This window comes from Procambarus clarkii, chromosome 23 (assembly GCF_040958095.1).
Source record: "Procambarus clarkii isolate CNS0578487 chromosome 23, FALCON_Pclarkii_2.0, whole genome shotgun sequence".
Taxonomy (NCBI): Eukaryota; Metazoa; Arthropoda; class Malacostraca; order Decapoda; family Cambaridae; genus Procambarus; species Procambarus clarkii.
The window spans coordinates 44218302-44242998 of record NC_091172.1 but is presented as its reverse complement, the minus strand read 5'-3'; the positions used below and the strand labels follow the sequence as shown (position 1 = coordinate 44242998).

At 45.0% G+C, this 24697-nt stretch overlaps 2 protein-coding genes across 2 annotated transcripts; both read right to left on the bottom strand.

The window, feature by feature from the left end:
• Nucleotides 1-10136: 10136 nt before the first annotated feature.
• On the bottom strand, nt 10137-10586 carry LOC138367842 (zinc finger protein 853-like). The gene has a single exon (XM_069329823.1). The coding sequence runs from the start codon at nt 10584-10586 to the stop codon at nt 10137-10139; it is 450 nt and encodes a 149-aa protein (XP_069185924.1).
• Nucleotides 10587-19530: 8944 nt separating this feature from the next.
• Nucleotides 19531-23148, bottom strand: LOC138367841 (protein starmaker-like). Its single transcript, XM_069329822.1, has 6 exons — nt 22674-23148; nt 21876-22220; nt 21060-21212; nt 20820-20924; nt 20388-20540; nt 19531-20108 (listed from the first exon to the last, which is right to left on the bottom strand). The coding sequence occupies exons 1-6, from the start codon at nt 23146-23148 to the stop codon at nt 19531-19533; spliced, it is 1809 nt and encodes a 602-aa protein (XP_069185923.1).
• Between the last annotated feature and the right edge of the window lie 1549 nt (nt 23149-24697).

Sequence of the window (24697 nt, the reverse complement as noted above, 5' to 3'; positions counted from 1 at the left end):
GTATCTGGGCTGTGAGAAGGGCAGCAACCATTCTCGGGGTGTCATATGTTGGCAGGTGTGGGAGTGGGTGGTGGTGTGGGACGGGGGGGGGGCAGTGTGTGGTGGTGGGGTCTGAGTGTGGTGGTGTGGGAGATGGTGTCCAATGGTCGTGTGGTTTTGTAGGGGTGGGAAACCTGGGAGGGGGGAGGAGGGCTCCCTTCCGCGTGGGTTGACCACTTAGGGGGAGTGTGTTGGGGTAGTGGGGCTGGGTAGTGAGTTTTTTTTTTTGGGGGGGGGGAGGTGGCATGTAGTTTGGGCCTGTAACCCGTTCTCGCACTTTTGTATAGTCAATATTGACTTATTAATTACGTGCATATGCGACACTAAACATACTAGTTTACCTTGAAAAGCTTCATAGAAAACTCCGACCTTACCTAACCTTCTTAGTATGTTAAGCATTTTATTGCTTTGTAATTACAATTATTACTTAACCTATTATAGGTATAGGTTAAGTAATAATTGTAATTACGAAGCAGTAAGATGCTTATCTTAACATACTAAGAACGTTAGGTAAGGTCGGTGTTTTCTATGAAGCTTTTCAAGGTAAACTAGTATGTTTAGTATGTCACATATGCACATAATTAATAAGTCAATATTGACTATAAGAAAGTGCGAGAACAGGTTGGGGCCTGATAGCGGGATAGTGTGTTGGGGTCTTTTCCCTCATTGACTTTAGGAGTTGTATCCTGAGTTTGCAGGTGTGGGTGGCCGGGTGGTTTCCACCGCAGTTTGCAGGTGTGGGTGGCCGGGTGGTTTCTCCCGCAGTTTGCAGGTGTGGTGGGTGGCAGGGTGGTTTCCACCGCAGTTTATACATGTCCGAGTGCCTTCTGTGCAGGTTTTCCCGAAGTGTCCTCTGTTTCCGCATAAGGAGCAGCCTTGTTCCTTTTCCTTGTAGTGTCTAGTGGTATGGTTGAAGCCGTAACACTTGAAGTATTGTGTGGTAGTTTGGTATGAGCTTTTCTAGAGGTTGTAGTGCGGGATGGAGATGTGGTCTAATATAAAGCCCTTAGTGAGGAGGGATTCAGGTTCAGTGAGGGAGGAGCAGCGGAGTCTGAGGATCTTGGTGTTGGGTGGGTGGAAGAGGTCTTCTGTGATGATATTGTTGACTTTCCCGATGTCGGTAATGTGTTGTCCGTCTAAGGTTGTTACTGTGGAGAGGCGAGTGGTGTCTACATTGAAGGCAACAGCAGTGCTGTTGTGCTTCTGCTCTAAGGTGCGCGGGTAAGTCCTATTGTCAGTAGTCCTTCTCGGACTTTGGGAGTGAGTCAAGCATAGAGGTCAGACTCAGAGGGTAGAAAGAGCTTTAGTCCGTTGTCAGTGGGAGTGATGGTGGTGTAAGGAGTCTGGGTGATCAGATAGATTTTATGTCCTATTCCGTCAGGGTGAGGGGGAGGATCAGAGGCGTTAAGGAGGCGAAGGCAGAGCATTTTAGGTGAGGTAGTGGTCTGGTGGAGGAGGTGGTGGTGGGTTGACTCAGCTGGGTGGCTGTGACCTCCGTGGAGCTGTGGATCTTAGGCTCGTGAGCTGTGGGTTGGAGCTCGGTTGTCAGAGGCGTAATTCCGGGTTCCTAGCAAGCTGATTGAACCCGGTTCGGCGCGAATACGAAGTATCCGTGTGTCCTGAAGGTATTACTTGAGCGAAACCGCCACTGCTAGTTGACTCGCACTATCACGAGGTTCTAGCAGTAGATCGGCATAGTAAAACTACCAAGCAGGGTGACACAGGGCGCAAGCACGTGCTGTGGCCCCACCTGGGAGGATAGGACGAATACCCCACTGCACTTTCACCCCACAGGGGGGGGGGGGTAGGTCCCAATCATGGAGAGGAAGAAATGTTTAACAGAGGAGCGAGAGAGCGCTATACACGGCAATACACATTACGTAAGTTAGGCCCTCCATCTGTCCCTGGTTGTATTCAGGGTGGCAGTGCAGGTTGGCCCACTAGTGTAATGTATCTTTGTACGCGATCTCACTGATAAAGTTGTGAATCAACACCGTGAACACGTCGAGGGGAAGCGCTGTCGTTGCCTGGGAGGAAGTGTGTGCCAGTTGGCCTGGGTGCTGCCTTGGATGGAAGAGTCTGTGGCCCCAGATAGGGTTACCACGATAAGAATGTGGCCCCAGATAGGGTTACCATGAGAGTATGCTCGTCTGGGCCGACCAAGCGGCGCGTGACCTTGCAAGTTACCAACAGGTGCTACTAGCGCTCTGCATCTCTGTTGCTGAATCCATGATGCTGATGACTGTAGTGGTTGTGATGCCAGACACTTGTAAACGGTGGTCCCCATGTAGCTGCAAGTGCAGGGGCAGGTGGTTGGAGGAGCGGGGCGCTCAGAGTACCGCCTAGATCTCACTGTGAGCGCGACGTGCTGCTGCTGCTGCTGCTGCTGCTGCCACCGGTGCCAAGATGAATGATGTGACCTTGGCAGCAAGAGCTTTGACTACAGACTCCACTCGGAGTCTAAAGTCTTGAAGAGCTTCAGGTGTTGGTTCTAGTGTAGGTGTTGCTCTCCGTTTATAGTAGAGGTTAGCTATAACAATTTCTTTGTTACTATAGTTGACTTCTAACAACTGTATGGCAGTATCGTAGTCGTCATTACTTTGAATCAGATGATCAATAACTGCCTTTGATTCTCCCTTAAGGGTACTTCGCAAATATAGGAATTTCTTTGTTTTGTTAATGGAATTTTTAGAGTTCAGAAGTGAATCAGACGTATTCCAGTAACATTCCAAGTTTTCGTCATCTCTGCCCTGAAAGTGAGGTAAATCAATGGCAGGAAGAGACTTCATTGAATGGTTCAGATGCATTAACTCCACTTGCTGTTAGAGCATTTTGAGAGACTGAGTTTATATTTAATTATTCTAAGAATTGTATTAATTTATCGAGGCGATCTTGGACATCCTCCTCATATAGTTTTGGCATGGAAGGTGTCGAGTTTGTCTGGCTCACCATTTTGTGGCAGGAGGATTTGATGATAATTATTTGTAGCCTTATTAGTTCTTTGTAATTTCTCTTTAGCCACCTCTATGTGGCTCTGAAGTACTTTGGGTGTCACATTTGACTGGATCAATTAATCACACTTGTTCAGTTGTAGCGTCACATGTCCTTTGTGATTCACGTATGATCTGAGGTACAACATACTGTCACTAGACATTTCGTCTGTTGTACAGCTTGTTGAGTTTGGCATGCTTGGCCCCATAATTTCGTAGTGGAAATAATTGGGGTTCCAAGGCCCTAGAGCAGGCAAGCAGGGGATGGAAGACAGGGGCGAGGCTGCAGAAATCTTGAGCTAGGGACTGGAGACAAGAGGGAGGGGGGGGGGGTGAGGCGGTGGCCCCAACCACCGTGGGTAAGACTTGCAGCTGACGCTGTGGCTTGGCGGCACGGTGGAACTCACCTGGTTACTCACTGTTGTGTCAGTACAGACAGGGGCCGGGCTGGCAGCTGGCAGTTGATGGTGGTAGAGGGTTGATGGCAGGTATTGATGATAGTAGAAGGATGATGGCAGGTATTGATGGTAGTAGAGGGTTGATGGCAGGTATTGATGGTGGTAGAGGGTTGATGGCAGGTATTGATGGTAGTAGAGGGATGATGGCAGGTATTGATGGTAGTAGAGGGTTGATGGCAGGTATTGATGGTAGTAGAGGGTTGATGGCAGGTATTGATGGTGGTAGAGGGTTGATGGCAGGTATTGATGGTAGTAGAAGGATGATGGCAGGTATTGATGGTAGTAGAGGGTTGATGGCAGGTATTGATGGTGGTAGAGGGTTGATGGCAGGTATTGATGGTGGTAGAGGGTTGATGGCAGGTATTCATGGTAGTAGAGGGTTGATGGCAGGTATTGATGGTGGTAGAGGGATGATGGCAGGTATTGATGGTAGTAGAGGGTTGATGGCAGGTATTGATGGTGGTAGAGGGTTGATGGCAGGTATTGATGGTGGTAGAGGGTTGATGGCAGGTATTGATGGTAGTAGAGGGATCATGGCAGGTATTGATGGTAGTAGAGGGTTGATGGCAGGTATTGATGGTAGTAGAGGGTTGATGGCAGGTATTGATGGTAGTAGAGGGTTGATGGCAGGTATTGATGGTAGTAGAGGGATGATGGCAGGTATTGATGGTAGTAGAGGGTTGATGGCAGGTATTGATGGTAGTAGAGGGTTGATGGCAGGTATTGATGGTAGTAGAGGGTTGATGGCAGGTATTGATGGTAGTAGAGGGTTGATGGCAGGTATTGATGGTAGTTCATGACGTCAGTGGTCTTCTTTTGTCTTGATGATTTCGGCAAACTCTGATCTTTGGTCTTCGTGTCGGTGCTGGCAGTCTGACTTCGTGTTGTCATTGTGGTGCTATCACAGGAGGTTGTTGGTGTTGTGTCGTGAAGGAAATTGGCAGCTGAGTAGTGACATTTCCGTGAAGGTGGAGATGGTGTTCCCACCGAGACGTCATCATCCGACGAATCGGATGAGTTAAAAGCAGGAGATGTGGATCGTGGAGGTTGAGTTCTTGATGGTTGAGTAAGAGCTGTTGCAGGAGCAGGTGTTAAGCTGCAGTAGGCTCAGCGACGCTCACAACAATGTCCGAGACCGTGTCAGGAGCTGGACATCATCCACCATCCGTTCTGAAGTGCAGTGGTCCCTGAAGGCTTGGTAGTCAGAGGCGCTGGGAGGCTCTGCTGGGTCGAAGATTCCTTGTTCTTACGTTCTTGAATTTGCCTCTCCCTCCAGGCGGCGTGTTTGAGATACCTCACATAGTAATCAGGGTCAGTAATGGCGGGGTGGAGTAGTCTCTTCAGAGGGTAACATTAGTACAGAAACAGACTGTATCAGCCTCACTGTACCACAGTCCTTTGTGTGTTCCGTCCTCTAGCAGTCCGTAGTCTATGTTCCACTCCAGAGTCGCTACTCGCTCCTGTGCAAGATTATACTTCAGGTCACTAGCATTATTGTAGGACGCATAAAAGGCTGCAACTTCTGCAGGTGCAGGAGAGTTGTCGTCAGGTGTGGACACACTTACAGCCTCTGCTGGGTGTGGTGTAGGGTCAGCAGCAGCTGGTGTAGGGTCAGCAGCAGCTGGTGTAGCGTCAGCAGCAGCTGGTGTAGGGTCAGCAGCAGCTGGTGTGGGGTCAGCAGCAGCTGGTGTAGGGTCAGCAGCAGCTGGTGTAGGGTCAGCAGCAGCTGGTGCAGGGTCAGCAGCAGCTGGTGTGGGGTCAGCAGCAGCTGGTGTAGCGTCAGCAGCAGCTGGTGTAGGGTCAGCAGCAGCTGGTGTAGGGTCAGCAGCAGCTGGTGTAGCGTCAGCAGCAGCTGGTGTGGGGTCAGCAGCAGCTGGTGTAGGGTCAGCAGCAGCTGGTGTAGGGTCAGCAGCAGCTGGTGCAGGGTCAGCAGCAGCTGGTGTGGGGTCAGCAGCAGCTGGTGTAGCGTCAGCAGCAGCTGGTGTAGGGTCAGCAGCAGCTGGTGTAGGGTCAGCAGCAGCTGGTGTAGCGTCAGCAGCAGCTGGTGTGGGGTCAGCAGCAGCTGGTGTAGGGTCAGCAGCAGCTGGTGTGGGGTCAGCAGCAGCTGGTGTAGGGTCAGCAGCAGTAGGTGTAGCGTCAGCAGCAGCTGGTGTGGGGTCAGCAGCAGCTGGTGTAGCGTCAGCAGCAGCTGGTGTGGGGTCAGCAGCAGCTGGTGTAGCGTCAGCAGCAGCTGGTGTAGGATCAGCAGCAGCTGGTGTGGGGTCAGCAGCAGCTGGTGTGGGGTCAGCAGCAGCTGGTGTAGGGTCAGCAGCAGCTGGTGTAGGGCCAGCAGCAGCTGGTGTAGGGCCAGCAGCAGCTGGTGTGGGGTGTTATGACCCTTGACCTCTGGGTATGGTTCCTCTGTTTGCAGTTGTAAACAATATATAATAACACGGCCTTGCCTACTATAAGTATCTAGGGTAAATAACTCAACTACTTACTCAACAAAGCAATATACTTAAAGTAAGGGTAACAAAGAACATACAAACATATAAATGGAAATACAGGCAGCCAGAAATATTAATGCACCAGAATACAATAATACAATATTATATAAGAACTGATCACTATTTTAAAACTTAAATAGATAGATGGGTATGCACATAATGGTCTAACCAGGAAATCACCTATGTTACTAAACAATAAACAAATACTACAGACTTAACTCCACAACATGTCCACGCCAGCCAGCTCCACCCACGCGACTGGTGTTGCTGGAACATGCACGGCATGGTGTCTACAAGGTACCAACTAAAACTCACATGAAATCTCTGCTATCAGAGAGTAATACTTAAGAACATAATTATAACTAAACTTATATGCCTATAACACTGCAAAGGTGTAAATAAGAAATTAATTACAATCAATAAACAGGAAAAATTACAGGGGTGAATCAGTGACGCTAACTTGATACACTGCACCATACTGGAACATCCCAAATATGGTCATCCCCCCCCCCCATGAGACGCCAAGGTCACCCCCACAGGAATGAACATGCAATAGCATTAACAAATATTAAATACAGGCACACTACAGCATGCTACATTTAAATCAAACATATATATACTGGAACACAACTAGATACAATATTTTATTTAAATAACTGAGGAAAGAAATAATGGACATACATATTTATCATGATGAATGTTAGAATCAAATATATGGATTCGTACCATCCCTCCCCGTCCTTAAAGTAAAATGAAATTAACTGAAGGTTAATTTCATTTTTTGACTACATGAGAGTATAGCACTGAGTACTCCAACAACACAAAATCAATGTATAAAACAATTAATTAAATGAAACATATGAAATAACCAAAAGGTAAAGACATCCTCATGTATAGAACAATTCACATTAGGGCACTGCAATGGGGAATCCCCTGGATAAAGCATCAGCAATTACATTTTGCCTTCCAGGACCGGTTCTAAGCGGCTGCCGGGCCCCAACAAGGCCTGTAGATTGGATCTGTACAGCCCTCCTGAACCCCTTACTACGTCTACTACAGGAAAGAATCAAAGATACGACGGATTTCCTCAAGAAAATTGCAGAAATTAGAGGTCCCGTCCCGAGAGGGGCCCGCCTTTTTTCCATGGATGCGGTAATTTGAAGCCACACGGCACCTCGGATGCATTTCCGATCGTTCCTTTCATATAAAAGGGGTGACGCCGAGGAAAATAAGACTCGCGTCCCTACCAAAACAAAATTAGACAAACACCCTTTTGCAATTTGAAGGACGGGCATACCGGCAAACCAAGGGTACAGCGATAGGAGCATCCAGTAGTGTGGCAATCGCTGAAATATTTGTGCATGTAGTGTTGGAGAGGAAACGATCCTACAGGAAGGACGGACCGGCGGTATATTTCCGTTACATAGATGACATCTTCGGAATAATGGAGGACGGTTTCCCGCGCCTAGAAGGTTTCTTTTCATGGTCAAATACAGTTCATGAAAACCTTAAGTTTACCCTCGAGCACAGTGACTCCACGATTAATTTCCTAGATACAACAGTGTATATAGACCAGCTAACCAGGGATCTGCATACGAAGGCATACTATAAACCGACTAACCTTCAAACGTATCTGAAATTTGACTCGAGCCACCCACTAGCCTTGAAGAAATCGCTACCCTACTCACTTGGACTCAGACTCAAGCGGATTAACAGCAAAGAGACGCTATATCCCCAGCTTGATGACCTATGGGATATGTTCAGTAACAGAGACTACCCAGAGACAATAATACTTGCGGCCCAGGAGAAACTCAGAGAAAAAACAAGGGCAGAGCTACTCAGACCTAGAACACACGAAGTGGAAGACAAGAGATGGATTCTCCCAACCCTTTTCTTCCCCAGCCTTGCAGCACAGCTTAAGATAAAACTCCAGGAAGTATGGACATGGATGAGGGAAACGTACAGTGTACATCCATCCTGGGTAAAATTCCCACAAAACCCTCCCATGATCGCCTGGAGGCGAGGTAAGTCTATAAAGGACCACCTTGTAAGAGCAGGTGTGCAGGTAGATCATCTCAACCGAACTGGGGGAGAGGACCAGCCCCAGGTTACAGTTCAAAGAAATGAAACTTACTGACCCTAACCTAACCTGACACAGGTTTGGTGTGCGACAAGCGTGGAGGCGGAGTATGCAGAGTGGTTAGGAGGGGCCTACAAGACAACCGAGACGTTTTACCACTCGATAAGGTCCTCCAAATTTGTGTGACATAGAAGTTCCCATGCGAGGCTTCAAGACCATTACTAAATCTTCTGAATCAAAAACTCTGAGTTTGGCCTTGAACCGCTTATCATGCCGCTCCTTCACTGCCTGTTGTGCCTCACCCAGATGTTGTAACGACAACTCCTTCGTTCGAGACAGCTTGCTCTTCACATCCTTCAGGTATCTGTCACTCTGCCTAGCTGTTACAACACAATTGTGACAATATCTGACCACATCCGTTTTGAGTTTTGGCCAATAGAAAAACTTAAATATTTTATGATACATATTGGTGACCTTGGTGACCTCCTATAAGGTCATCATGGGCAGCTTGCAATACCTGCTCCCTATACTCCTTGGGTACGACGAGCTGGGTTCTAGACTCACAATCATCTGATAAGGGAGTTCTGGTGGTCTCCATCGTCTCATCGAACATCGATCATTGAAGTAGCAACCCGTACTCTTATCCAAGGTATCTATAGTGTCAGCTGCTTCTGTATAACATTCAGCTAGACTGGGATCAGTACACTGCAACTCACTAAAGGTCTGGGACTCAACAGCAACTCACTAAAGGTCTCAGACCCAACAGTCAGTTGGAGCGAGCGGGCAAAGAACTGGTACCTGGGCCACCTCTTCCAGACCATCCTCTGGGTCAGAATGTCTGGGACAGAATAAATTAGTGCTTTGGCACCGGCTTCACTCTCGACATCCGCGTGAGCTAAGAATGTATCCTCAAGGTCCACCTCCACCTCCCTGTCTGAAGGGGTCCTGGCCTCGAAAACATTCACCTTGGAAGTCACAGGATTTGCCTCACCCTGCTTCCAGGGACACTGGAAGCACCAGTGTCCCTCAATAACTGCACTGACTTCCACTGGTACAAAGTAAGGTACCCGAATATATGTAGGGTTTAAAGTTAGTCATCCAATTGGGCATGACTGGAACAACATTAGAATTAATTGCTTGCAACCCCCGTCTCATGATCAGACCGGTAGGTCTCAACTCAGGGTGCAAGGAATAACAGGAATTAACCACATGACCTCTTCTGCAATGCGTGCAATATCTGCCAGTGGTCGAAACAACCGAATCAACTGCAGGTTTAGACACTACATTATTTGAGGGTGACAACCCTGTCTGCTGTTTCTCAATCTTTGGCTTTACAGGAGAAGAGTTCAGGGGAGTAGGGGAGTTAGCTGGTCAGGCCTGTAAAATATGAGATTTAGGAACATGATAATCTTAGAATTATAAGTATTTGATTGTGCTCGAAAAGGCCCCTTAGTGAGTAATTCGTGTTCGTCTGCTAGCTTGTCTAGTTTCATAATGTCATTGGTCTGTTTATGTTCAGCTATAAACAAGGCTAATTTCTCTGGTAGACAACCTAAAATCTCTGTCACTATGAGATTTCTCATAATCTCAAATTCTGTAATGGAAAGTGCTTTTACCCATCTATCAAAATGATTAATTTTAACTCTTGCAAAATCAGAAATGGTCTGACCATGTGCTCTCTTTATACCTCTAAATTTCTGTCTATGGGCCTCTGGGATCTGTTGTATGCATTTAAGATGCTCTGTTGGACAAATTTAAAGTCAAAAGAATTAGCGGCAGGAAGAGATGCAAAAATTTCCTGGGCTTTCCCCTTAAATTGTCTTTGCATGATGGCAACACATTGATCCACAGGCCAATTCATACTGACTGCTAACTTCTGGAAATGCAAAAAGAATATTTCTGGGTCCTCCTCATTGAATTGAGGTAAATGTACATTTTTCCTAAACTTTAAAAAACTATCAGTACTATCTGTATAATTACTAGTGTCACCATGCCCTGCTGCAATTCTCTGTTCCTCCAGTCTGGTATTATTTATTGCTATACTCTGTTGAATTTCCAATTGCTGCCGCCTAACTTTCTCTAGTTACAACTGAGCTTCAATTCTTCTGCTCTGTGCTTCTAGTTCCACTTGTTTCTGTTGGTTTTGAGCTTCAATCTCAAGTTGTTTTTGCTGGTTCTGAGCCTCGAGCATCTGCTGCTGAATCTCCAACTCCAGCTGTTTTTGGTGATTCTGCATCTCCAACCTCTGTTTCGCTGCTTCTAACTTAGCCATCTCTAGCTTAGATTCAATCTCTAACTTTAGAATTGCCAACTGGTCACTTGACTCTTCTTCTAATTCCTCTAACCACTCCTCGTCAAGTTTCTCCTCCTCCACCAAGTGTGTGACAATGACTCTTACTAGCTGACCCTTTAACATTCTCCTGGAAACTGTCAGATTTAATTTTTTAGCCATGTACAACAACCCAGACTTCTTTAAGTCTTTAATTTCACCAAAATTTGGCTGTTCCACCAACACAGCAACTTGTTCCTCCATTGTCAGCTTAATTAACACAACTATCAGTTACAACAACACTGAAGGTTTGCTTGGCCCCCTGGCAAAAGCTCTGCACTTACCTCAATCGTGAAGTGTTGAGAAAACTTCCACAAGCAGTTTGCTGATAATGCAAAAATTATGTGGAGAATCAAGACGGATGAAGATAGACAGAGACTACAGGATGACCTGGACAAACTGGAGGAATGGTTTAAAAAATGGCTGCTAAAGTTTAACTCAGGAAAGTGTAAGGTAATGAAATTAGGTGAAGTGAGCAGGAGGCTGAACACAAGGTACCACCTGGGAGGTAAAATCCTGCAAGAGTCAAATAGAGAGAAAGATCTAGGGGTTGATATCACACCGAACCTGTCCCCAGAGGCCCACATCAAAAGGATATCATCAGCGGCATATGCTAGACTGGCTAACATAAGAACTGCCTTTAGAAACTTGTGTAAGGAATCGTTCAGGACCCTGTATACCACTTATGTCAGAGCAATCTTGGAATATGCAGTGCCAGCCTGGAGTTCATGCCTAGTTAAACACAAGACAAAGTTAGAGAAGATTCAGCGGTATGCCACCAGGCTCGTCCCGGAACTGAAAGGAATGAGCTACGAGGAAAGGCTAAAAAAGCTGAACCTCACGTCCCTGGAAAACAGAAGAGTAAGGGGAGACATGATTGTCGTGAAGGAAAGCTTACTCTCAATATATTGATGTTTAATTAACTGATTTAAATTACTCGAAGGACCACCCTATTTTTACTGAAAAGGGAAACAGATAAATAAGCAATAGAAAAGGACTGAAATACCAGTGTCTGTGAATAATGTAACTATTAAGAATTATTCCTTGAATATTAATGGACTGTAAATTAAATTACTTTTCAAGAAGTAAACTTTCCCTTCTTCACAAATGGGGGGTTAATACCAGAAGTAGAGTACTCCCAGTACACTTTATCCAGGCTGGTTGTTCCTCGAACAAAATTAGTAACTGCTTTACTAAGGTATAAATAAAATAGACATTTGATAATTTGGTTAGTAGCAAGAATATGTTGGACAATGATTATACCAGAAATTGTTCTCATATAAAATTTCATGAGGCTATGAAATTATTCTTGACCTCTTAAATTTCATAAATGAAATATAATCTCAAATTATTATCGGATTTCAACCGTTCATTAATAAATAATAACTAAATTAAAGTAATTTCAGCCGCTTAGTTGTAACAGTGAACGGAGGTGCGGTGTGGAGCTGGTGTCATCTGGGGACTTGCTGGAACACGTGATCCACTAGCCTAGTGTGGGAAATTGTTGCACTCACGCCAGCTCCAACACACGCTGGAAACCCAATAGTGTAAAAATTGTCTACACAAATTAGATTATGCCATTACAATTCAATGGAAGGGACAAATTAAATTCCTTGTGGACGTACTTGGCGTTTGGGGAGGTATTACGACGTAATGATGGACTAAGTGTACATATATAGTGAGCTCCTATAACAATACTAGAACACTTAACCTGCTGGTTGTCCACCAGTGCAATCCTTGGATCGCTAATGGAGTAGTTGCACACTCCAAGGCCGATTAATAGCAAGGCCCTATTGCGTAATTGATGAAAGATTCGCCTCTCCCTGGACTAATGGCCGCCACATTGTCTAAGCGTCGTCCAACCGCATGGCTCGCTGGCGTCCGACTTCTCTCCTCCCTCAATCCCCCTCTCACGCATGCGCGACATATCAGTAGAAACGGAAAATTCTTTTCCTTGTTTAAGGAAACTCTACTTAATACGTCAATGAGAATAGAGTCACAATTATAGGGCGTTAAATATTGTTTCCATTCTCGCTAATTGCCAATAATTATGAACAGTGTTCTTATTGAACAAGAAATGGAGAGAAGTTCTGTTTCCTCCATGACGGTTTAAGATAACAGATAAACTGTTATATAGTGATATTTTAGTTGATAACTCGTTGTTATTGAATCACTAGTTGTTATATTATCAGGTGTTAATTCTTGTAAAGAATAGTGATAAAGGTTGAGAATATTATTCAATTCTCTGGCATGTTGACAATAATTATGTCTTGCTGGATATTATCTGACGCAATACTGCCTCTCAATGTGGGGAGAATTTTAGTAAATGACGCGCAGACAGGAAAATATTAATTTATATTAGTACTACAGTTAGTAGGGTTAATAGATACTATGCTTAGTATACAATAGTGATGTATTATGATACAATAAAGATGTATCAGTGTTGGAACTTTCCAACAATGATAACCACCTACAAAATTTTCAGGGGAATTGATAGGGTGGACAAACACAAACTCTTCAGCAAAAGTGGGACACGAACAAGGTGACACAGGTGGAAACTTAGTACCCAGATGAGCCACAGAGACGTTAGAAAGAATTTTTCAGTGTCAGAGTAGTTAATAAATGGAATGCTCTAGGAAGTGGTGTGGTGGAGGCTGACTCCATACAACAGTTTCAAACGTAGATATGATAGAGCCCAGTAGGCTCAGGAACCTGTACACCTGTTGATTGACGGTTGAGAGACGGGACCACAGAGCCAAAGCTCAACCCCTACAAGCACAATTAGGTGAGTACCTCTATTTAGTACATTAAATTATGGGAATTAATGATCCCAGACATAAGCCCTCATTTTGTTATGACCCTTGACCTCTGGGTATGGTTCCTCTGTTTGCAGTTGTAAACAATATATAATAACACGGCCTTGCCTACTATAAGTATCTAGGGTAAATAACTCAACTACTTACTCAACAAAGCAATATACTTAAAGTAAGGGTAACAAAGAACATACAAACATATAAATGGAAATACAGGCAGCCAGAAATATTAATGCACCAGAATACAATAATACAATATTATATAAGAACTGATCACTATTTTAAAACTTAAATAGATAGATGGGTATGCACATAATGGTCTAACCAGGAAATCACCAATGTTACTAAACAATAAACAAATACTACAGACTTAACTCCACAACATGTCCACGCCAGCCAGCTCCACCCACGCGACTGGTGTTGCTGGAACATGCACGGCATGGTGTCTACAAGGTACCAACTAAAACTCACATGTGTGGGGGTTTTCTATTTTGATTTTCCAACTGCAATGCGTACCTCGCCAATGTACATGTGGCAGACGCTTCATGAAGCTGTCGGAATCAACAGAGAAAATACAAGAGCAACCGTACAGGTCCTGGGAGCAAGGTCGAGTTAGTCCTTGAGGGTCTCTTCTCAGACTAGCCTCACCTGGTCCTGGTCTACGTTGATCGTTGGAATCTCCTCAATGCTTTTACACTTTAAGGGACTCCTAGGGTCCTCATCACATTTAGTGAATAATATAGTTTAGTGAATAGTTCATAGTGAATGGCAAAATAGTTCATAGGCAACTCGGTGTTGCAGACACCTGGAGCTGGAGGCTTGAGTAAATAGTTGGCAGTATTCAGAAGTGGTTCAACGGAAACACCGCATAAAGCTTAACAGTAGTTTATTTACTAACTTAACCACTAATACACAGGGTGCTTGATTTACTTTAGATTGGCGTCAGAAAGGCTATGGTTGCATTAGCGAGACTCTTGACGTCTGGCTAATCGATTCGGATCCACTTGTGGAGTAACACCTAACTTAACACAGTTGACAGCCAATCATTAACACGGCAACCTAACTGCCGGTGTGCAAAGGGATCACAAGAGTTCCAACCGGATACTCGGGTAATGATGATGCGGAATAAATTGCAATGGCACTGTCAATGGGACAGGCAATAACATGCACAATAATAATATCACACAATAACTAAATGTGTGGTGTATGTGAAGCTCACATTCACAGACGAGTGTAATGTCGTGATACCACACAGATAAACACGCTTACACCGTCGGGTGTCTAGGTCTCCACCTATACCTGTGTCAGGTATAAGGAGGTGAGAACTGTGGTTGATCCCTCAGATCAACACAGACAGACACAATATAACAATGACAAGATCTTGTACATACAGGTAGGCTACCTCTCTTATTCATTCACTCACTCAGGCACATTTATGCAAGAACTCGTAGTTGGCCTGACAGCCGGTTCGCTCGGCGACAGGCTTTCCTACAAACCGTACTTGACATGGAGGGTACTCCCAGGAGGGTGCGCTGTATGTCTAACACAGACACACACACACACACACTTGTTGGCACTGGCGGTGAGTAAGGTGGTGACGTCACGTAGTACAGTGAGGGCGGCGGCGGGCTACACGCTCGGGACAGAGTGGCGGCTGCAGGTTATATGGTACCATGCGGTACACTGTGGTAAAGTCACACACAGGTTACTTAGGCAGCGGCACTCCTTAGTTCACTCCAGGTCACTCACAAGGATCTCCACTAGTCACCAGGGGTTACCTGATACCAGTCTGTTTCGCTCTGGTGATTTGTCACTAGGCTTCTAAACTATATTGTCATGATCGCGATTCCGTGCGAGCGTTGGTATATCGGAAAGGTGCCGAGTTTAACTTGACGGTGAGGAATGGACGGTGTTCAGTCTATTGGCCGATAGACAGAACAGGACACGTCCTCTATGTACGGGCTTCATCACGTGAATGTCCTTGCAAGAGAAGCAGGGCTCCTCGTGGGGCACAAACACAAGGGGTTACAATTGACCAATGGCGCTTCAGAAAAAGCGCGGGAACCAATCATATTAATCGTTCCATGATCAGTAGCAGAGGTGACGTCATGAACACGTCACACCCACGTCACAATTGTTATTCTCCATCGCGCAGGTTGAGGCTGACTCCAGAGGTCAGATCTATCGCCTCGCTGGCGTCCCCTCTCTCTCTCACGCCTGGCACCTCCTATGTGTACTCTCTGACCCTATGGCGTGGATGCTTAACTTCCCTGTATCTACTCCCTGCCTGGACCTTCGGCGACCTCCGTATTATAAACGTATTCCTGGTTAAGTGGGCATCCTGGAGATACTCAACATGACAGTTTACTATCCAGGGTTAACAGAGATAGGACTTGTGCACGAGATCGGTGCACTGTGCACTGCAATGAGCCATTTTTTTTTATCTTTATTTAAAAAAATACAATATAAATTACATATACATAAGTGTTACAAGGCAATTATACATTACAATTCTTAGTGAACAAGTGTTTCAGTAGTACAGAACAAGATCTTTAAAAAAAACTGAATGTTAAACTTATTTACCTATAAACGATTTACAAAAATTGGAGAATAAATTTACATTAAAATACAGGGGAAATTATTACATTTATAAATATTTTATATAATTCTCAGTAAACAAATTTTCCATATCATCACCGAGCATGAGCCTTAAACCCCAAATGTTATACCTGATCCTGCCTCGCAAGAACTTCAATATTTTGTCTACTGAATAACCCTCCTGCCTGCCTATCCACACACAAAAAATGTAGTCAGAAAGTAACATAATTATACTATTCCTAATTTTCTTGCATTTTATGTCAATATGAAACATTAAAAACCTCATTAACTCCACTCTAATACTTGGTCCACATAAAGCTTTAAGAGTGTCTCTAATCCAGTTTACAAGAACAACTTTCTACTTACAGAAATAAAATATATGCATATTATTTTCAATTTCAGTACATTGGTCACACCTATTGTCGTCTTTAATGCCCAACATCAACAACCTATCATTAGTATGGAGGGTCTCATGAATATAGCGATACAATAGCTCACGTTGTTTTGGGGCAATAAATTTAACATGAAGGTTTGCCCATATTACTTGCCAGCTAAAGAGTGGATATGCCTCCTCTACTCTAGGAACTATATTTGGTAGTATAACATCATACACTTGTTTACTGTTCATCATTAAAAAACCTTCAATATTACAAATCTGCCTGAGAATATCAATTGCACATGAATAAAAGTGCGGTGAAATAAAGGCAAGGTCAGTATACTCTGGCATATGTATCAAGTAGCTAACACGTAATTTACAATAGTAATGTCCTAGCGCATTTACACTATCCCTCTGCATTATCTCCTTTCTAAAGGTAACACCTAAGATTGCCAATGACTTATGGTATACATTCAGTATTCCTATTCCACCGTTTTTCTTACCTTTACATAGGGTAGTTCGTTTAATTGGTTGGTATCTACCATACCATACATATCTACAAATAGTTTTGTCAATCTCTATAGCACTTTTCTTGTCTATGGGAAAGCTGTGAGACAAATTCCACACTTTAGACAAAATTTTGCAATTGATTATTACAGCCTTCTGAAGCGGTCAATTTCCTATTTGACAACATATTCGTAGCTACTATTATATTCCCACATAGTACTTGCCAATTCGTAACCAATGTCGTTTCATATGCTTTACACCAGCAAATCCCAAGAGCTTTAATAGACTCCACTATCTTGAACCATGAACCTGTCCAGTTAACCTTATTACACCAACTGCCAAGACCCATCATACACGTTTTGTTCTTGTTAATAACAGCACCTGTCGCTCCTTCAAAGTTGTCTAACTCATTCTGAACATTCACCACCGAGTCTTCTGTCGACACAAAAATAGTTGTATCGCCTGCATAACCAACAACAGGAAGTGTCATAGCATTAGGAAGACGAGGTGGAACAATAAAGTCATTGCTTTTTATTGCCAAGTACAGTGGCTCTTGAAATATAACATACAAAATCATTGAAAGGGGACATCCCTGACGTACAGATCGTTCAACTGAAAAAGGTTTACTTAAGACTCCATTGATACAGACGCTGCTCCGACACTGTTTATAAAGCATACGGATCCAATCAATAAATTCTTGTGCCACTCCTACCCTATCCAATATTTCTAATACAAACTGAACATCAACACGGTCAAAGGCTTTCGACCAGTTGAGGTTTATCATGGAGGAAGGAACATTATTCTCAGACACATAATACACAACATCCCTAATTACATTATTACAATTGATTATAGATCTTCCAGGCACACCACAAAACTGTTCCTTTGATATAATTTTATCCATTGCAATCCTAAGTCTATTTGCCAGCAGTTTCGATACTATTTTATAATCCTGGTTTAGTAGGGAAAGTGGCCTCCAGTTCGTTAGAATATGCAAATCACCCGTTTTAGGCATCATCTTAATAATCCCATGAGATTGTGACATGCTAAGCTTCCTATGCTGTATGCTATACTGCACCACTTGTACAAAGTCTTTACCAATGACATCCCATAGATAGAAATAAAATTCCGCCGGGAACCCATCACAGCCAGGTGATTTACCCTTCTTTAAACTCTTGACCACACTCCACACCTCCTGCTTATCTACATCTGCCAATAATGACGTGTTGTCATCCTGGGTTAAAACCCGTGTACATTTTCCAAGGAAATACTCCTGTATACCTTGGTCTACGTTCACTTTTTTGTACAATTTCTCTAATTCACCCCGAACATAATATACAATCCCATCCGTATTTGTCATATCCGTCCCATCACCGGCTTTAATACTAGTCACAAGTGCTGTACCCTTGTTATTCTTGACTTTACTTAACAAATAAGGAGAGAGTTTTTCACCATACATCCTGTCATTAATCTGGAGGCGAACATTGACTCCTTCAGATATTTCATCCCTCAATTTGTTAATTCTGTCTTTTAAAATGGTAATTTCTTCATACTTGTCTAATCCCATATTGACCTTTACATAAAGTTGTTTTAGTCTGTGTTGGAATAAGTTTAACAGACCATATTTTTCAGCAGCCTTTCGTTTGGATACTTTCACGAAGAAACTTTTGCATGCAACTTTACACATGTCCCACCACTCCAACAGACATCTGAACTTATGTTTTTGCCCAACCAGATGTTCCCACAATACTTGAAAATTATCAATTACATCTTTACTCTGCAACAGACTGCAATTGAGCTTCCATGACCCTGTCCCCACTTTAACCTGATCGTCAATAACAAGCTTCACCACAACCATACAGTGATCTGAACAGCTGACCGGAACAGTACTGCAAGAACTAATTTTATCATGTAACGAGTGCATATATATTCTGTCAAGCCTAGAACCATAATTCTGGCGAACATATGTGTATTCATATACACCTCCGTTAATGCTATTTGCATCCTTGAGACCAATACATTTCAAAAGTGTAATTAAAGCAGGAGATACACATGCGTTCGACTGAATGCTACAATCTCTCATAGAAGTGACACAATTAAAGTCGCCACCAAAAATAACGTTACGCGTATCATTTCTGAAAAAATATAATAACTCGTTAGAGAACAAGTCCTCCCTCTCTTTCTTCCTGCGGGTGCCAGAGGGAGCATACACATTAATTTAAGTACAGGAATTATTGTGTCAAAAAAGGAAATCCTAGCATATAAAACATTACCATTATCATCCATTTCAGTATTAAGAACCTTGATGTGGGCTCGCTTAGCAATCAGTATCATCGTACCACCTTTCAACAAGGTCGTTGGATTTATCAATATTTCAAAGAAATCAAGCAGCACATCAAGTTTCTTAACATCTTGTACATTGTGTTCTTGCACTAGAAGTACATCCAAATTATGATATTTAAACAATGATAACAGCTGCAACTGTTTATTTCTACAATTGAACCCATTAATGTTCAAAGTAGCACAATTAAAATTAATTGGCTTCCCGAATGTAAGTTTGAGAGAAACCAAAATTACTCTTTATCCATCATTATCTCACTTGACACTATCTTAGTGTCATCTTTCCCTTTTCGAAATCTAAGTTTAATATTTGCACTCGCGTCTCGATTCTGTTCATGTTCCACAAGATCCCACCATGTCTTATCACTGTTCTCTCTACCATGATCCTCACTCACCGGTTGTACTGTGCCCTCGCTACGTTTCGGTGACTCTTCGGGGCCTTGGTCACGGTGAACTTCAACGGCAACAACCTGCTCAATTTTTTCAGAGACTTTTAATTTAGCGGCGTAGTCCTTCATACGTTCCAGATCAATACTCCGAGTAATTTTTTTCGTTTCTTCACATGACTGGTTACAGAACCAGCCTTCACACCCCCAGCCTTCACACTACCCCTACCCTTTCTATCATACCTTACTGAAGAGGGTGGAGTTGCTCTCTGCACAGACATTTCTACATCACTATCCTCCATTGTGTCATCCTCCACATCCAGTTGACAACCAATTACTTGTTCCATCGTCACCTCACTAAGGTCAGCACTACCGCCAGCCTCGCAGCTCTTCGCAGCGTCAGCACCTATGTTATGGGCGTCCACATGTATAGTGTCCAGACTTACCTCACCCTCACCAGGGTGACCAACAGCCGGTAAAGCGTCCTGAGCAGTGTCGTCTGTACCTTCCTTGTCTGCATGACCATTATCGTCCTGAGCAGTGTCGTCTGTACCTTCCTTGTCTGCATGACCATTATCGTCCTGAGCAGTGTCGTCTGTACCTTCCTTGTCTGCATGACCATTATCGTTCTGAGCAGTGTCGTCTGTACCTTCCTTGTCCGCATGACCATTATCGTCCTGAGCAGTGTCATCTGCACCCTCCTTGTCTGCATGACCATTATCGTCCTGAACAGTGTCATCTGCACCCTCCTTGTCTGCATGACCATTATCGTCCTGAGCAGTGTCATCTGCACCCTCCTTGTCTGCATGACCATTATCGTTCTGAGCAGTGTCGTCTGTACCTTCCTTGTCCGCATGACCATTATCGTCCTGAGCAGTGTCATCTGCACCCTCCTTGTCTGCATGACCATTATCGTCCTGAGCAGTGTCATCTGCACCCTCCTTGTCTGCATGACCATTATCGTCCTGAGCAGTGTCATCTGCACCTTCCTTGTCTGCATTACCATTATCGTCCTGAGCAGTGTCGTCTGTACCTTCCTTGTCTGCATGACCATTATCGTTCTGAGCAGTGTCGTCTGTACCTTCCTTGTCCGCATGACCATTATCGTCCTGAGCAGTGTCATCTGCACCCTCCTTGTCTGCATGACCATTATCGTCCTGAACAGTGTCATCTGCACCCTCCTTGTCTGCATGACCATTATCGTCCTGAGCAGTGTCATCTGCACCCTCCTTGTCTGCATGACCATTATCGTTCTGAGCAGTGTCGTCTGTACCTTCCTTGTCCGCATGACCATTATCGTCCTGAGCAGTGTCATCTGCACCCTCCTTGTCTGCATGACCATTATCGTCCTGAGCAGTGTCATCTGCACCCTCCTTGTCTGCATGACCATTATCGTCCTGAGCAGTGTCATCTGCACCTTCCTTGTCTGCATTACCATTATCGTTCTGAGCAGTGTCGTCTGCACCTTCCTTGTCCGCATGACCATTATCGTTCTGAGCAGTGTCATCTGCACCCTCCTTGTCTGCATGACCATTATCGTCCTGAGCAGTGTCATCTGCACCTTCCTTGTCTGCATTACCATTATCGTTCTGAGCAGTGTCGTCTGTACCTTCCTTGTCTGCATTACCATTATCGTCCTGAGCAGTGTCATCTGCACCCTCCTTGTCTGCATGACCATTATCGTTCTGAGCAGTGTCATCTGCACCTTCCTTGTCCGCATGACCATTATCGTCCTGAGCAGTGTCGTCTGTACCTTCCTTGTCTGCATGACCATTATCGTCCTGAGCAGTGTCGTCTGTACCTTCCTTGTCTGCATTACCATTATCGTTCTGAGCAGTGTCGTCTGTACCTTCCTTGTCTGCATTACCATTATCGTCCTGAGCAGTGTCGTCTGTACCCTCCTTGTCTGCATTACCATTATCGTCATGAGCAGTGTCGTCTGTACCCTCCTTGTCTGCATTACCATTATCGTCCTGAGCAGTGTCGTCTGTACCCTCCTTGTCTGCATTACCATTATCGTCCTGAGCAGTGTCGTCTGTACCCTCCTTGTCTGCATTACCATTATCGTCCTGAGCAGTGTCGTCTGCACCCTCCTTGTCTGCATGACCATTATCGTCCTGAGCAGTGTCGTCTGCACCCTCCTTGTCTGCATTACCATTATCGTCCTGAGCAGTGTCGTCTGCACCCTCCTTGTCTGCATTACCATTATCGTCCTGAGCAGTGTCGTCTGCACCCTCCTTGTCTGCATTACCATTATCGTCCTGAGCAGTGTCGTCTGCACCCTCCTTGTCTACATGACCATTATCGTCCTGAGCAGTGTCATCTGCACCTTCCTTGTCTGCATTACCATTATCGTTCTGAGCAGTGTCATCTGCACCTTCCTTGTCTGCATGACCATTATCGTCCTGAGCAGTGTCATCTGCACCTTCCTTGTCTGCATGACCATTATCGTTCTGAGCAGTGTCATCTGCACCTTCCTTGTCTGCATGACCATTATCGTTCTGAGCAGTGTCATCTGCACCTTCCTTGTCCGCATGACCATTATCGTCCTGAGCAGTGTCGTCTGTACCTTCCTTGTCTGCATGACCATTATCGTCCTGAGCAGTGTCGTCTGTACCTTCCTTGTCTGCATGACCATTATCGTCCTGAGCAGTGTCATCTGCACCTTCCTTGTCCGCATGACCATTATCGTCCTGAGCAGTGTCGTCTGTACCTTCCTTGTCTGCATGACCATTATCGTCCTGAGCAGTGTCGTCTGTACCTTCCTTGTCTGCATGACCATTATCGTCCTGAGCAGTGTCATCTGCACCTTCCTTGTCTGCATGACCATTATCGTCCTGAGCAGTGTCATCTGCACCTTCCTTGTCTGCATGACCATTATCGTCCTGAGCAGTGTCATCTGCACCCTCCTTGTCTGCATTACCATTATCGTCCTGAGCAGTGTCATCTGCACCCTCCTTGTCTGCATTACCTTCATCGTCCTGATCTAAGTTACCTTCACCGGCCTCATTCGCACTGGGAGTCACTCCCACAGACGTTTCACTTACAGAGTTGTGGGTTACTTCATCTACCTCACCTGGAACTACAGTATTTACAGCAGCGGGTTCATTTCCTGATACACTATCCTCTATTAATGGCGGAAAGTCATGTTCATGAAAAATGTTGATCCGTTCCGATGCCTCCACCTGGCAGGCAGCAGCCATGTGACCAGTACGCCCACACTTAAAACAAGTTGGCATTTGGACATTGTATATAAATTTAATATAATGACCTGCTACTGACATTGATGAAGGAATATTACGGTGAAGTTCCATCTTTACTGTTCGTGTTCCATTAAAACACCCTTTCCCTGGGCCATAGGTATATTTATTAAAACGAACATTGTCCACTTTCCCATATTGTTCCAGTATGTGTATAATAGTTCTATTCAACATTTCAAATGGCGCATCCCTCACAGAAACGTATGTAAACGTTTTGCTCAAATTAATCACTTGTACTGATCCTTTCCCAGTAGGTAAACTTATAATGTCATCATCATACTTCTTAAGAAACTCTGAAAACGCCACATTGTTTTCAAATTTCAACACCACTCTGTTCCCTGGCAGTGGTTGGTAACCAAATATTTCTTCCTGCTTGATCTGTAGCACATCGAAGATCGTCGTGGATACAAGGTCGGGATCAGCATGACAACTAAACATGAGTCCTATGGACTCCTTCCGCTTTAGTGTAGGTGTGTAGGAGCCCATGATGGCACATATACCACCCCCAGCGTGACGTTATCCGCCCATCCGTCAACACGCAGGCCAACAGCGACGACAAACACGTCCACCCACCAGACGCCAGTAGCAGAGCGAATCAAAACACGTCTGCTCACCACCACGTCCACGACGAGACTCCAATGAGCCATTCAAGTCAGCTGTGGGATAATCTTGAGACCATCCTCTCACAACATGAAACCTCTAGATACTCTGCTATCAGAGAGTAATACTGAAGAACATAATTATAACTAAACTTATATGTATATAACAATGCTAAGGTGTAAATAAGAAATTAATTACAATCAATAAACAGGAATAATTACAGGGGTGAATCAGTGACGCTAACTTGATACACTGCACCATACTGGAACATCCCAAATACGGTCATCCCCTCCATGAGACGCCAAGGTCACCCCCACAGGAATGAACATGCAATAGCATTAACAAATATTAAATACAGGCACACTACAGCATGCTACATTTAAATCAAACATATATATACTGGAACACAACTAGATACAATGTTTTATTTAAATAACTGAGGAAAGAAATAATGGACATACATATTTATCATGATGAATGTTAGAATCAAATATATGGATTCATATCACAGGGTCGGCAGCAGCTGGTGTGGGGTCAGCAGCAGCTGGTGTAGGGTCAGCAGCAGCAGCTGGTGTAGGGTCAGCAGCAACAGCTGGTGTAGGGTCAGCAGCAACAGCTGGTGTGGGGTCAGCAGCAGCTGGTGTAGGGTCAGCAGCAGCAGCTGGTGTGGGGTCAGCAGCAGCTGGTGTAGGGTCAGCAGCAGCTGGTGTAGGGTCAGCAGCAGCAGCTGGTGTAGGGTCAGCAGCAACAGCTGGTGTAGGGTCAGCAGCAACAGCTGGTGTGGGGTCAGCAGCAGCTGGTGTAGGGTCAGCAGCAGCAGATGGTGTGGGGTCAGCAGCAGCTGGTGTAGGGTCAGCAGCAGCTGGTGTAGGGTCAGCAGCAGCAGCTGGTGTAGGGTCAGCAGCAGCAGCTGGTGTAGGGTCAGCAGCAACAGCTGGTGTAGGGATAGCAGCAGCTGGTGTAGGGTCGGCGGCAGCTGGTGTAGGGTCAGCAGCAGCAGCTGGTGTAGGGTCCGCAGCTGGTGTAGGGTCAGCAGCAGGTGGTGTGGGGTCAGCAGTAGCTGGTGTAGGGTCAGCAGCAGCTGGTGTAGGGTCAGCGGCAGCTGGTGTAGAGTCAGCAGCTGGTGTAGGGTCAGCGGCAGCTGGTGTAGAGTCAGCAGCTGGTGTAGGGTCAGCAGTTTGTGTAGGGTCAGCGGCAGCTGGTGTAGGGGTCAGCAGCAGCTGGTGTAGGGTCAGCAGTTGGTGTAGGGTCAGCGGCAGCTGGTGTAGGGGTCAGCAGCAGCTGGTGTAGGGTCAGCAGCAGCTGGTGTAGGGGTCAGCAGCAGGTGGTGTAGGGTCAGCGGCAGGTGGTGCAGGGTCAGCGGCAGCTGGTGTAGGGGTCAGCAGCAGCTGGTGTAGGGGTCAGCAGCAGCTGGTGTAGGGGTCAGCAGCAGCTG

Coding starts and splice junctions, on each gene's coding strand:
- LOC138367841 (XM_069329822.1), bottom strand. CDS start 23,148: ATGGGCTCCTACACACCTACACTAAAGCGGAAGGAGTCCATAGGACTC. Junction 22,221..22,673: donor TTCATCAATGTCAGTAGCAG/GTCATTATATTA, acceptor ATGGTCATGCAG/ACAAGGAAGGTGCAGATGAC. Junction 20,109..20,387: donor TGGTAATGCAGACAAGGAAG/GTGCAGATGACA, acceptor ATGGTCATGCAG/ACAAGGAGGGTGCAGATGAC.
- LOC138367842 (XM_069329823.1), bottom strand. CDS start 10,586: ATGGAGGAACAAGTTGCTGTGTTGGTGGAACAGCCAAATTTTGGTGAA.